The 15888-nt window shown below is 34.3% G+C and overlaps 1 protein-coding gene across 6 annotated transcripts in view; it reads right to left on the bottom strand.

Annotated features, from left to right (window-relative positions):
• LOC111058596 (serine/threonine-protein phosphatase 2A activator) overlaps positions 1-15336 on the bottom strand; it is a 45496-nt gene extending 30160 nt beyond the window's left edge. For 2 of the 6 annotated variants that reach the window (XM_022346138.2, XM_039423819.1), the window contains exons 1-2: positions 14990-15305; positions 4427-4559 (exon numbers count right to left, since the gene is read on the bottom strand). In XM_022346138.2, coding sequence (XP_022201830.1) covers positions 4427-4559; positions 14990-15012 — 156 coding nt within the window. In that variant the 5' untranslated portion in view covers positions 15013-15305. The other 4 variants (XM_022346140.2, XM_022346141.2, XM_022346142.2 and 1 more) reach the window with 4 other exon arrangements.
• Positions 15337-15888: the final 552 nt, after the last annotated feature.

Genomic DNA, 15888 nt, shown 5'->3' with positions numbered 1-15888 from the left:
TTTCATTCATAAACATGATAATCCTAAATATGTTGATTACCTTAAAGATGTAGCTTATCTTACGTCGAACAATGTACAATACAAACAATTTTCATTAAATTACTATTATGATGATCATTGGAATTTCTGCCTGTGATTGAGAAAAAGTAATTCTATGAGCCTTGAAATTCGTACCTAGAAAAAGTTGCATTATTACTAGAAATTTTGTTATTTTTACTATTTATTTTAGGTACTGTACATTGATTTTTGTGATTATAGAGATCAACAACTTTATTCTGAATCAGGATAAGGATAAATAGGGAAGTTGTGAGATGGGGATAACATCCATAGCATCAATTTGAAAGCTCTGAAAATAATGATTTGAACGGAACTGCGATTCTGGCTTGGTATTGCCTCTTCATGTTCAGTGAGAATAGAAAGCTTCAGAGTAATTCGTTCTCACTATATGTGATAATATTGGTAATATTTGGTAACATTTGTTAATATTTGAACCGAATGTGCAACAAATTAATCTACGTTCAGCTTGAAAAAGTTCAACTTATCAGGAGTACAGTGTTATAATTTAGTATCTCAGGTAGGCCCACCCTTTTATTTATTTTTTGTTCACGTGATCTGATGATATTCATTCCATTATCAAGTGTTTAAATAATAAAGAGTGATGGAACAAGATAAAACACAAGAGAAGCTATGAAAAGAAATTTTGAATCTTCATTTTCACAAAATAAGGATAAGATGAAGGAGTCGGACACATAATATATCATGAAACTTTGTTGAAAAACATCAATATCTGAAACTAGAGTTATCAAATTGTGTTACCTCTGACTCGTATGCAGAAGGCACACTTCGAATTAATATAATAAATTCTGTGATCAAACAACGAAATCCTGATTTTTATCATGAGCATGGATAAATCAAGAAAATTGAAATATTTTTTAGAGTATTGAAAAGTGAAAATCTATATACAGCGCATGTCAAAACAATAGACAAAATTAATTGTTTCGAGCGCCATAGTGTAAATGAGATTCAATGTAGACAGCAGTATTATTCTGTTTACTATGCTGAAGGGAGTCAGCCGTGTTGGCTGTTTCCCCTTCCACAGCGTCAACTTGAATCGCAAATACATAACAATATACATCAATGGATTTGCAATGAATGTGGCTACAATAATTATTTGTCACATTGTTCTTTAAAATTACTTGCTTCGAAGTTAATCGGAGAAAACAAAAAAATCAAATCGAAAAACCCCTAAATTTTTACATTATATTATTTTATCAAGGAAACTGTTCGATTTATTGAGGAAATAAATCGGACTAATATTGTAGTCCTTAATTTAACAAATCGAATGACATATGAAAGATTTTTTTCCGATAAATGGTTACAGAGATAATTGATTTCCAGTTTGCTGTTTACTATGGCTAAGAGAGTCAGCCGCGCCGTTCCGCGTCGACTGTTTCCCCTTCCACGGCGTCAAATCAAATCGCAAATACATAACAATATACATCAATGGATTTGCAATGAGAGTGGCTACATTAATTATTTGTCTCATTTTTCTTTAAAACTACTTGCTTTGAAGTTAATCGAAGAAAACAAAAAAATCAAATCGCAAACCCCCTAAATTTTTACATATATATTATTTTATCAAGAAAACTGTTAATTTTATTGAAAAAATGAATATAACTAATATTGTAGTCCATAATGTAACGAATCGAATGGCATATAATAGAACTGTTTCCGATCAATGGGTACAGAGATAATTGATTTTCCGTGATTACCTGCATTTTTCAACTTTGAGGGGGGCTAGGGGGGAAAGCTCCAAAGGGATTTCTTGGGACTTTTGGGAGATGACCCTCTGGGAGGGTTCTATCGATGGTAAAAGATTCAGCTTTTATTAAAACGTTTATGTGTTTGACCAGTGTAAAATTTTTGACAATAATTACTACATTCCAATTTATAAACGCCTGATTTTTAAATTGTTCCTGTTTTTTATTATAAATCTTCTTTATTAAATCAAAAGCATTATTCGTTGTTTATTCGTAACGAATAATGCTTTTGATTTAATAAAGAAGATTGTCTTATTGAGAATAGTGTTGTATGGAACACAAATATATTCCTTATTTTCTGAATTTCTATCATTTTGTGGATTAATTTGTTTATATTTTTGCTTATATATCATCTTATCAATAAATTTGGTATCATATCCATTTGTTACTGCAAAATGTTTTATAATTTTCACTTCTTTTTCATAATTTTCTTTTGACATAGGAATGAATATTTATCAATCTATAAATCATTGATCTGAATGCTGCTGTTTTTTGCTGCCATGGATGGTTAGAGTCTTTTGGAATTAGAGAATTTGTATGTGTGGGTTTCCTGAAGGTATTAAAATTATGTTTCTCATTTCTCTTACTTATTTTCAAGTCTGAAAAATGTATTTTCTCTTTTTGAACTTGCATAGTAAATTTTGTAGAAGGTGAAACTGAGTTTAAATATTTTTCTAAATCTTCATATGTTTCATCATTATTATTGTATAAGCATATTATATCATCAACATATGAAATTTACCAATTTACCAATAAATGATATTTTCTCTCAAAGGATTATTATTATTATTCATAATTTTAGACTTTTTCAAATTGTTCATATATATGTTAGCAAGTTATCCTGATAATGGTGACCCCATAGCTAAACCTTCCTTTGGCTTATAAATTTTGTCATTGAAAGTGAAATAATTTTGTTCTATACAAGTTTTTGTAATGCTATTAAATCATCTATTTCATTACTGTTCACATCATTTTCAATCAAGTTTTGCTTTAAAATGTTAATAGTTTCATTAGTTGGGATAGAAGTTGACAATAAAGCCATATTCAGGCTTTAAAATAAAAAAAAATACTACTCAAAAATCAGCGTTTGCTAAGCATTTTATTGAAAATAATCATAATTATATCAATATCAATTCTAATATGAAAATATTAAGCATTGGTAATGAAAGTAATAAATTGAATGTAAAAGAAGAATTTTATATCTATAAAACTGCAAAATTGAATAGGAATAATTTAATAAATATAATCCAATTTGACTTAAATAATCCTATTTTTGATAAAATTAAAAGTGAATAGATAAAATTTTAAATTTTAAATTTAAATTTAATATCTTTAACCAGAAATAAATTAATCATATGAAATTAAGCATATTATGTTCATTTTGTATCAATTAGTAAACATTTATTCAATAATTTTATTTTATAACCTGACGATGGTGTGATATCACCAAAACTAGTTGTTAAACTATTTTAAAGTTTTTTTAAAAATAAAGGGTGCTATAAGATTTTATATTGTTTTATTAATTTGAAAAATTATCATATTTTTTTGTAGCTTTGTCTAGTTGTTATAAATGAATGTGCAAAGTTTCAATTTCGTATGTTCAACCATTATTTAGAAAAAAACATGAGTGGAAAAAGCAAAATGGCCGCTGTGTGAGTAACTGAAGACTTCCGGACAATTTAAATATGTTTCTCACCTAGGAACAATGTCCTAGAGTATTGGCAGGGAGTTCGTAAACACCCTATATATGCATTCAGGATGATGAACTACATACTGGATAAGAGAGAGAGATTAGAATAGCATAATTTGCATAATATATCCATTATTATTTGCATAATGAATGTGAGTGGTCCACCTCATTCTATGGTCCAAGAATCACTCAAGTACCGTACTTGCAGGAAGTGACCATTTCAATAGAAAAACATGTAGCACTGAGAAAATTCCCACAGGAGTGAACTTTTAAACTTGGTAAAGTCTCAATTATATTGCTCCAGATCGTCTTGTTTCAGGTCCAACTACCTTTGGTTTTTAGGAATAAGTTTTCTTCCTTCCTTTGCATCTTCTTCTAGAGGTTTTCTGCAAGCAGCTATTTCAGTTACAAGCTTTTCTAGTAGCTCGTCTTCTACTCTTGTTAATACACTATTTAGTTGGTCGATCGTCACTGGAGCACTACCACTACCACTCGTCGCTGAATTTCTGTTAACTTTCACTGGAGTAGAATCTGAATAGGCTCGTTGGAGACGTGAAGAAGTGGTGCATCTCTTACATGACTAAAATTTGCCGGTTCCTTGAAATAGATAGAGATCGTTCCTATACCAGATCTCATGATATCTTCAAGACATATTAAACTCTTTTAATTAATATCTAAGTAATATCCCTGGAAATATGCTTCCACATCAAATGGGGGCCCTCAGTACTACAAAAAAGCCAGGTTTTTGGTTCAGCAGATTCTTCCAGTTCCCGTTATTGTATCAGACTGTCATAAGGCAAACATTTTTTCCAGTTCAATTATACATGCCATGAATTTTCACCGTTGTCAACACTTTTAATTTTTCAAACAATGGGGTTAAATTATTGATTAAATGAAATGAACAATGAATACTTACAAGATAAGCCTCTGATTTCTCCCATACTTCCATGTCACTCATTTTGAGAACTGCCTTCTTTGGTGGGACAAATTCAAACTCATCAACATTGACACACGACATTATCACGGAAAGGTACAACCAAGCAAGTATTCTGGAAAACGTGACATGAAAGCAGTTTATTACGATATGAAATATTTTTCTCATGAACTACAGATCAATGGCTTATTATTTTACACAAAAGCAAATCAAAAAACTGAAACATTGATGCTTTTATCAATGAGCTCAATCACAGCCTAATTAGGTGTTAGGTTCATACGTATTACATTCGGCCACCAGTCCAATTCCTGAACGACGGCTGTAGCCGCACTGAATTTATTTTATTTATTTAATCATTCAGAATTATACAACTTACAGAAAAAATCCAAATGTAACTAGAGGTTATGTGTCACTTCAAAATTCTTCAATTACACACTCAGTTTACAATCCATAAACACAAAAATAATTTTTAAATTGAAAAAATACTTCTAAATTGAATTAAATTAATTACAAATAATTGGAAAATTCCAAACTTTAAAAAAACTATAAAATTTGTGGACCGAAAGACAAACACACTATTTAGAACTTATGTTTGAACATTGAGATGCATGATGAAGTTATACACGCTTTGACTCTTTTCACCAAATATTCATGATCTATGATAGAAATCATTCTAATCATAAGACCACCGGAGTCCTCACATAATGTTACGCAGCTCAAGGATAATCAGCTTGCACTGCCGTGTTTATACCGATTGACTAGGGCTACCAACTTCGTATAACAACAAAATTTTCTTGTACTGGAAATAAATCACTACGCACTTGGAATAGGGTAAACCTTAGTTATAGGACTAAAAAATCACACTGGTTTTCATAATCTATGGCAATTAATAACAGCCGCGCAGCTGGAATCGTAGTCATGGCTTAGGAATTGCACTTTTTGTTGTCCTTGGTCGCTAGTTTCTATTAGTTCCTATAGACGACATTATGTTGGCAACAATAATATAAGTACAGCACCTAATAGATTGCAGTGTCATTAAGACAGTGTTGGACCTTTAGCCACCAGTCGGTCGTTAAGTTTCCGAGCAAGTCGCGGGGCATTATTGCGCTCATTAAAGATTAGACTAGGGTTGCAAGATTTTGGCAATCGGCTGGCAATCACTCAGACTCTGCTAAAACTGCCACCTATTCTGGTATCTCACTCTTCCAATTTTATTTTCAATTCAATTTAATTTTTGGCACACACATGCAAGTTTCATACAGATTGACAAAAAGAATACATGCTAACAACAACAACAATACACATTAAAACAAAATAAAAAGAAAGTGGTGCAAAAAAAGAGCTCTTACTTCTTGCTTCACATACAGTCGCTCATTTTTTCGTTTTGGCGAACCACTAAAACCCGAATGTATTACCATTAAAGATGTTTTTATTGTCAAAACATTACAAACAATAATGTAAACATCGTCAAAATAGATAGGTCTACAAGCAATAACAAATTTCACAAAATCAATAGGCCTATATCTCAGGTCAAATATTACAGGGGCACTTGAGTTTATGAGCCGCGAAATCCAGTATTGAGACCTACATAGATCGATGGGGGAGGTCAAGACGAGTTCAACCATGTATCACATTGTTGTCGATTTCCAAGGATTAGCTGAAAAAACATGGTGGAATGTTGAAATTAGTTGGTTATTTGGTTACATAGTTGGATCCCATATACCCAAATTGGTTTTAAGATTTGGTTGTAGAGAATGATCTTGTTTTTCAAAGATAGGGTGGATTGGCGACCAAGCAACCAATACATTTGTCCATATTTTATATAAAGCTGTTTTCTTTTGATTTTGATGTGCTCCTTCCACTTCAGTTTTACATCTAATGTCATTCCAAGATTTGCTGTATTTTCACAGGGAATTCTATGGCCATTCAGATTGATGTTGATTGTTTCTGTCACTTTTTTGTTGGTAAAGTTGATGATCGATGATTTGGATTCATTCAGCTTTATTTTCCATTTTGATGTCCATTGGCATAGTTGATTTGCCGCTAATTGAAGAGTGTTGGATGTTTCTTCTATAGTGGCGCCTGAAGTCAGAAGCGCAGTGTCACTAGCAAATGTAGCGACAGTGACGCCAACACATTGAGGAATATCACAAGAGTACAACAGGTATAATATAGCCGAGAACGCTTCCTTGAGGTACTCATGCCCCAATTTCTTTCAGTTTTGAATACTCATCATTCTGCTTAACTCTAAATGTTCTATTTGCAATGTAGGAGGAAAGCAACTCCACATATTTTATGGTAGAAATGCGTTGAGTTTTTTCCAATAGTTCTTCATGCCAAACTTTATCGAAGGCCTGGGCTACATCAAGAAAAAAAAGCAGAACAATAATATTTTTCTCTTCCAATGACTTATTATATTTGTTATTCTGTGACCTTGTTCAATTGTAGAATGTTTCTTTCTGAATACAAATTGATGTGCTGGTATAAGGTCTCTTTCTTCTATTATTGGTAGTAGTCGTTCGAGGAAAAGTTTTTCAAACAACTTTGAAATAGCAGGGAGCAATGATATTGGTCTGTAGGATTTGAGTTCATGAGGTGGTTTTCCTGTTTTTGTAACATTATTATCTCAGCCACTTTCCATGTATCAGGGACATGCTTCAGTCTGAATGCTGCATTGAATAAATAAGTGAGCAGAGTAATAGCTTTTCTTGGTAGTTTTTCATAACACACCCAGTGATGAGATCAAAGCCAGGTGCTTTTCTTGTACTGAGATTGTTAAGGATTTCTCTCGTTACTTCAATTACACTGACAGGCTGAATATCAGATTCATCTGATTTTCCATGGTCTCAATAATCTCTCCGTTTGCAATTTGATTGGGCTGGAAGGTTCTAGCTAAATATTCTGCGAATTCCTCTACTTTTTCACTGAAAGTTTCATCTTTCCAGTTTTTAATCTCCCTTCTCAATTGTTGAGTCTTGTTGTTGAGAGTTCTCTTATCTGCTGAGTCCCGTGATTGCTGCCATCTCCTTGATCTTCTTTTCTCTATCACTAGATCGTTTACTCCTGCTGTCCGATGAGTACGCTCCCTTGTATTATGCCATGCTGATTTTTGAATTAGTGATGAACTTTTCAGGTTCTTCTTCCAACTGTTGTTTGGTCCTTAATTGAACATTGAGGTCTATTTCATTGTCTAAATAGATTTGAAAACTTCTCCAATCTGTAGTATTATTGTAGGTTTAGATTGTCTTTGAATTAATCTTTGACTAATTGTGAGCACTACAGCGGAGTGATCTGAGCTTAAGTCGAAATTCTCTTCAATGTGGATAAATTACTAGATACTCTCTTCAATATGAAAAAGTCAAGGAGATCTGGAATTTTATTTGTGTCTGTAGGCCAATAAGTTGGACTCAACGAAAAATAGTAAGTGCATCCTGATTCATTTATAGCATCTCTCAATTATTTTTTTTTGTGGATGATAACCGTGAGCCCCAATGCTTAGCATTAAAATCTCCACCTGAAATGAATATGCTCAATCTGCACCTGAATCGCCCATATGCTCTAATATTGTTTTGTAATGCATTTTTTTTTCAAATTGTATCTAGGTGGACAGTAGATTGCTCCAACCTCAAGATTTTGTGCAAGTGTATCAATTCCTATTAATGTGATCTGAGTTTCCGGTAACTGTAAGTTGCATTCTTCGTAATGATTAATGTTGGCTTTGATTATTATTGCACTGCCCCCATGAGCTTTGTTGTCTGGATGAATAGTATATATATATATATATATATATATATATATATAGCCCTTTATTTTCAAAAATGAATCAGTTGTTGAATGAGTTTCAGACACTAAGCATAAATCTATTTTATTTGTCTCTGAAAATATTTCTAATTCAAGTTTATTTTATTTGTCTCTAGAAATATTTCTAATTCAAGTTTTCTATTTCTAATGCTGTTAGCATTTCAAGTTACTATTTTCAGTTCTCTCGACTCCATCTACTTGTTTGAGGTTTGTTTAGCACTGGTGAAGCAGTTTCTAAAATATCGAGCCTTTTTGAGAAACTATCCAACTTCATCATTATCTATTTCAATATTGAAGTAATGCTTGAACCATCCATAGGTACTATTTGGCCTGGTTCTTTGGTATTCGTTTTTGTGAAATTAGCATATATATGTCACATTTTTAACAATTTTCTTATTTGTGTTTACTTTGGTTTGCGAATGTTGGATTTTATTCTTATTCAGATTATCCCTTCTTTTTTGTAGTTCTTTGGCAACTAGATAACCCCGATAGTTTGCAGGGTGAGCATCACCACAATTTTAGCACTTGGGCGAAGTAGTCCTATCCTTGGTGCACTCTATAGTTAAATTTTTGCCAACACATTTGACACAAATGGCTTCATGTTGACAATACCTTTGAGTATGTCCGTATTGCTGACATCTTTTGCACTGAGGTATAATATGGTTCGGAGGGCTTCAATTTTTACTCGCATGTAGCATATGTTCAGCAAGTCATTTATTTTTTCAACGTCTTTTGAATTCTCAAACGTAAGCATGAATAGAGGAAGTCGGATTACATTAATTTACCAACTACTTGATTCTTTCTTATCTTATTAACTACATCAATGATTTTGGACCCCTGATCCCTGAGATCATTCTTTATTTCTTCTGGATCGCAAGAAGGATGGAGATCTTTTACCTTGACTCTGATACGCCTTGCTTGTTTATTTTCATACGTGTGCCACTCCAACTTCTTAGTATTCATTAGTTTAGTGAGTTCTCTGTAATCTTAATAGATTTCAACATTATTTTTAGTTGTTTGTTGTTCATTGTTGTAGCTCTATATTACAAGTTGACTTGTTGCAAAATCTCCTTGATTTCATTGTAGTTATCAACATTACTCAATGTGATTGGAGGGGGCTTCGGGTTCTTGTTGACACCTCGAATTGAAGATTGATTGTCTCTTACCTTGTTTGTAGATTTGCCAACAGGTTTTGGTGGGGATGCTATTGTCGGGGATTCACTTGCTTTCCTCTTCTTGGGTCTTCTGTTCTTCTGAAGTATACATTCAGTTTCTCTTCTCAGCTCCTCTTCATCTGTTTCGTATCCTCCTGATGCTGCTGCCGCCGCCTCTGTTGTTGGCTTGGTTGACACTTCGATGCTATCATTTAGTTTCTGAGACCAGTAATCTAGCCTGTAATTGTTCCAATTGATTTTTCACTTCGAAATTATCTTTTTCTGATTGTTTGAATTTTTAACTACATATTTCGACTAATTTTACATAATATTGCACCATTTAAAAACCTATTGTAACCATAAAAAAAATTATAAAAAAAACGATGAAAAATTTTAACATTCCACAATGTTTGTTCAGCTAATCCTTGGAAATCGACAACAATGTGATACATGGTTGAACTCGTCTTGACCTCCCCTATCTATCGATGTAGGTGCCGGTTGCACAAAAGCCAGTTAAATTTTAATCATGGTCAATTCCACGAGAACCAATCAGAGAAGCCGTCTTATCACTAATAGTTCTGTGAACAGTAGACCTCACGCAGTATTCTCATCCATAAGTACCTGATTGAAACTATAGACCTTATGGATATACAGCAATTAACAGGCTTCTCCACACATCTGTGTAATCACTTGTCAGCTGATTTATGATGAATAATAATTCTAAAGTCTGATTTTTACTCTAATATTGGCGTATGAAGGAGGCTCCTTTTCCTTTTATATTATCCTTGAAATGCAAAATTTCCAAAAACCTTGTATATACGTCGACGCGCAATTAAAAAAGGAACATACCTGTCAAATTTCATGAAAATCTATTACCGCGTTTCGCTGTAAATGCGCAACATAAAAACATATAAACATTAAGAGAAATGCCAAACCGTCGACTTGAATCTTAGACCTCACTTCGCTCGGTCAAAAAAGGCCTTCTCTGATTCGCTCTAGTAAAATTAATCACGGTTAAAATTTAATCGGTTTTTGTGCAACCAGGGGCCTGTTTCATAAAAGTTAAAAGTCCTGTAAACAAGGCCTGAAAAATTCCTGTATTACAGGTAAAAATTAGAAGTGTGTGTTTCATAAACAATTTTCCCTGTAAAAATATTTACAAGTAATTTGCCTGTAATAGAGGTAAATAATAAATGGGTCTGTTTCATAAAACCCCTGTAATACAGGGTCTGTATTACATGTCCTATAAATTAAATATAGGGGCCTTATATATACTGGGGCCTTTAATATAGGGGCCTTAAATATACAGGCATTATAAATTAAAATTTACAATTGTGTAGAATTATGTTTCATAATAATAATTCTACACTTGTAAAATCACTTGTAATATTCACCAGGGGCCTGTTTCATTAAAGTCCTGTAAGACAGTAAAAGTTCTTGAATTACAGGTAAAAATTAAAAGTTTGTGTTTCATGAACAATTTTTCCTGTAAAACAATTTACAAGTCATTTGCCTGTATTAGAAGTAAGTCATACTGCAGTTTCAAGCTTGGAGTTGAGTTTGACTATAAGGATGCAATCCTGGACAGCACAAAATGGCCGAAGTATGTGACACTCAGGCATTTTTTATTCAAGAGGGGGCAAGGGGGAACACTGAAATAGTGACACCTTTCAAAAACAAGCAAAGAAAACCAGAGGATGTAATCATTATAGTTCTAAACATTCAGTGCCTCAGAACAAAACTCGATGTGCTTGACCTCTTTGTGGACGAAATGGAGCCCAGCATTATGTGCTTCACAGAGCACTGGTTGAAAGAAGAGGAGTCAAATTTCTATGGAAATATCGGCACAATCAGCCTAGCCAGCATCTACTGCAGGAATCTTCATAAAAATGGGGGTGCTGCAATTTACTTGAATAAGAAACTGCAATATAAAATAGTAGAGGTTACTAATTATTGCAAGGAGTGCACATTGGAGCTTGCAGCAGTGGAGCTGGTGGACTATCATATCATTGTTGTGTCAGTGTACCATCCACCAAATGGAGATTTTGAAGGATTCACACTGCTTCTCGATGAATTTTTATCCTTCATCTTGAGCAGGCAGCAAAACAGAATAATCATTGGTGGTGACTTCAATGTACACCTTGAAATTCCATCCAAGGAGAGAGATATCTTTGTCAACCTATTACGAAGTCACAATCTATTTGTTGGAAGTCTTTGTCCCACGAGGGGTGATGCTTGTCTGGACACTGTGATAACCAACTTGAACTCCTGGGAGTATACTACCAGAGTGGTTGATCCCTTCATATCCGATCATAGCGCTGTTGTTCTTCAAGCAAGTTTACATAAGACTGAACAAACTCAGGAACCGTGGAAGGGCAACTACATCAGCTACTCCATTGTGGTGAGAGAAGAAAGAATTCCCATTCTTTGCAGGAAGCTTGAGGGCATCAACTGGACGGAGGTTTTTGGACTCACAAAGCAAGAATACATGTTGGATATCCTGTTGGCTGGTTATGTTAATGTCTTCAACACAGTACTCCCAAAGACCATGAGAAATGTTTCGAGAAACAGCAGAAGAGGAACTCAAACTGCAAATAGGCCATGGTTTGACAAAACTCTAGCCCAGGTGAAGAACCTAGTGGTACTGCTTCATGTACAAGACAGCAGCGACACCTGAAGATAAAAACTACTGGTTGAACCAGTACCAAAAACAAAAAAAGAGTATAGGATTCAGGTTGGCATGGCAAAAAGAAACTACACGTCAGAGACTATAATGTCTGCTGATAATAACTGCAAAGCAGCCTGGGACATTATAAATACCCATCGCCCAAGGAAACCTCAAATGGAATCACCTCTCAATCCAGATGACTTTAACAATTACTTTGTTAGTGTGGCAGAAAACATTCTGCAGGAGTTGCCTGACTGTGGCTCAAATCCCATGAATAATGTAGGACAGGTGCAACAGCAGATGATGGACTGGAAGCTGGTGAGTGCAGACCGTGTGACCAAAATTGTTTCAAACCTGAAAAACTCCAGGTCTCAGGATATCTATGGACTTTCAACCTTTGTGCTAAAGGCAACAGCAAAACAAATAGCTGAACCATTGGCTGCAGCCATTAACAGCTGTTTTGTGGCAGGAAGGTTTCCAGACTGTCTCAAGACAGCAAGAACAGTGCCAATTCACAAGAAGGGGGAGACCAGTGATCCAGCAAACTTCAGGCCAATCTCCATGGTGCCTATCTTCTCAAAGGTGATCGAGACAGAGATGAAAATGCAGATGACCAACTTTTTTGAGGGGAATGGGCTGCTGTCATCATTGCAACATGGATTTAGAAACAGACGATCCACAACTAGTGCTCTCCTGCCTTTGACAGAAAACATTCAGAGAATTTTTGAGGATGGTGAATCCCTTGCCCTCACATTGTGTGACCTTAGCAAGGCCTTCAATTGCGTACCTCACAGGATATTGGTTGGAAAGCTGGAGAAATATGGTCTGGGTGGCAAGGTCCTTAAGACAGTGATATCCTATCTGGATAATAGAAAACAGGTGGTGCAGCTGAGAGGTGCTGGCTCGAGGCTGAGAGGCGTTAAGCATGGAGTACCACAGGGCTCGGTTTTGGGCCCTCTGTTGTTCATATTACTCATGAACGACTTCTCAAGCGGTCAGGGGGCAGTGCTTTTTGCGGACGACACCACCTTGATTGCCAGAGGTGTCACTGTGGAACAGGCAAAGGAGGAGTCCGCCAGACTCTTAGAAGTAGCTAAGTTGTGGTTTCTTGCCAACAAGCTCAAATTAAATGAGGATAAAACAAACATCTTGGTTTTCTCATTGAAAAGACAGCCAGTCATATCAGATCCAGTAAAACTATTAGGACTCTGGTTGGATGAGCGATTGAGCTGGAATCATCATGTGAATCAAGTATGCAGGAAATTGTCCAGAGTGCTGTACCTCCTTCGTAAGCTGAGATGTGTGGTGGATCAGAGAAGTCTGTCCACGATGTGCTGCTACTGCAAAAGAAGGCTCTGAGAATAGTGACATTTTCCGGCTTCAGGGATCACTGCAGGCCACTATTTAGGGATCTTGGGATACTCACAGTGTATAGTCAATATGTATTGTGCTCGCTTATGTATATCAAGAAGAACCTGGTGCAGTTTCAAAAAAGGTGTGATATACACAGCCACAATACGCGACATGCCACTAGACTGGAGGTGCCCCGGAGCCGACTGGCGGGGAATTACAATAGCTTTCCTTCGCAGGCAATAAGATTTTTTAACAGCCTTCCTAGACCAATTCAGGAAACACCGAACTCTTGGTTCTATACCACTCTGAAAAGTAAACTCCTGGAAAAGCCACTCTACTCACTACAGGAGTTTTACAGTGAACCTCTTTTTGGGAGTCAAGCACCTCCACAGTGTGAATGACCATGTAGGTTATTTTTATTGAGAATTCCGACACTGTCTATCTGGAAACCCCAGTCATTGACAACGACCTGAAGTATTAAGTAAGTATTAAGTATTAAGTATTCATGCAGGAAAATAATTGTGTTAATAATAAATAGTCAAGATTATAATAACTAGGCTACCTAACTTACAAACTTATTATAAAAGTTATGTTTATGTAAGTAGTAATGTTAAAAAAAATAATTATCAAAAGTTAATAATTAATTAACGACATTAACTCAATATGTTATTAATTAATAAAAAACATAAAACATTATGGACGTACATTTTCTGAATATTTCCAATAACACTTTACTGAGGAAAGCTTAATCTAAACCGTTCATTATATTCATAATATTCTCCTACATCATGTTTTATGAAATTCTGTTTTTGAAAATTCTTGGCCTACGAATAATAACTTAGTCATCTTCACTAGAACTAGAACTTCATCAATTTTAATACGTTGCCTTTACAACAAAATGTCACTTTTCAAGATTTTACCTACACATGTAAAAGTTTTAGGATAGTCTAAACAATAATAAAATATTCAACAACTTACAGGTCTAGTAAAACAGGAAATTTCTTTTTATGAAACACAACTATGATAAAGACCTGTATTATTTACTTCTAATACAGGCAAATCACTTATAAATTGTTTTACAGGAAAAGTTGTTTATGAAACACAAACTTTCAATTTTTACCTGTAGGTAATACAAGAACTTATCCTATATTACAGGACTTGTAACTTATATGAAACAGGCCTAGGTCTCATAGACCTAACTGTCATGTAATATGCCTGTAATACAGGAACTTATCCTATAATACAGGACTTGTAACTTATATGAAACAGACCTAGGTCTCATATAAACCTACCTGTCATGTAATATACACCTACCTTCTCCATTTCAACTAATAACTTATTGTACATTCTTTTTCCAAATCCATAGTTCCTTGACAGTCAACAAGTATTATTTAAATAGAATAGGTTAGTAAAAAAGATATAATAGTAAAAGGTAATAATATTTATATAAGTTCTTAGGAGTGGTTGGTTTTGGCAGGTATATAGCTGGGCTATAGCTGTTGCAGTGTAAGTTACTTTTGCATGTAACATTATTTCAATTCAATCTGAGACTGTCAAATTAGTACTAACTTTTGAATGAAGTGAAAAACCATCAATAAATGTTGAAGCAATTTTTGAATTTTTGAAAGTAATATATTTTACTCAATCGGAAATATTTGGTAATTTAGGTTATGTATCATTTTATAGAAACTTACTTATTACGTTATAACTTATAACACTTTCTAGGATAAAATTTGTACAATTTCATTTGGAAAAATCAAAAATAGCAGAATGAATAGTAAAATCTCATGATTAAACTATAAAAAGGTATTAAATTATAAAAGCAGACTTTTATCTATTCACATCAGAAACCACAGATTTCAAGCGACTGACGCCGACAAAAGCACAGTATACATACAGTATGGAAACTTGGCTAGTACCCTCACGCAAAAATCCGCCACCTTGTTAGAAAGTTCCGCTTCGTATAGTGAGGTTCACGTTATAATGGCAACAAATTAGAAGAAAGATAGGAGAAAAACGTTTCCAAGTCTCTCCATTTTGCCACTGACTGTACAGAGCTGTTACTCAATTCATCCCATTAAATTTAATCTAATAATAATTATCATTTCTTTGATAAAATAATCAATTTAATTTCAAATTAATCAAGAAAATATATTTTTTTCATGATTTGATTTCATAACTGAGATCAGTTTTTATTTTTATACAAACCTAAAATGGCGGCTAATTTAAAAAGCTGTGATACAACAATCTGAATTTCAAAACAACAGAAATTGAGTTATTTGGTATGTATTCTATCCGAATTTCTTTTTTAAAAAATAGAAATCATATTTGAAAATGAGTAATTTCAATGGATTAATTCTGAAAGAACTTCTCAATATTATTGATACCGGTACAAGTGGGTCTAACCTACACGGGTAGGCTAACTAAAGCATGGATGAAGTCTAGGATGGTTATAAACTTTTAAAATG

Source organism: Nilaparvata lugens, chromosome 3 (assembly GCF_014356525.2).
Source record: "Nilaparvata lugens isolate BPH chromosome 3, ASM1435652v1, whole genome shotgun sequence".
NCBI lineage: Eukaryota > Metazoa > Arthropoda > Insecta > Hemiptera > Delphacidae > Nilaparvata > Nilaparvata lugens.
Note: the sequence above shows the minus strand (reverse complement) of the source record. Positions and strands in the feature narration are given on the sequence as shown.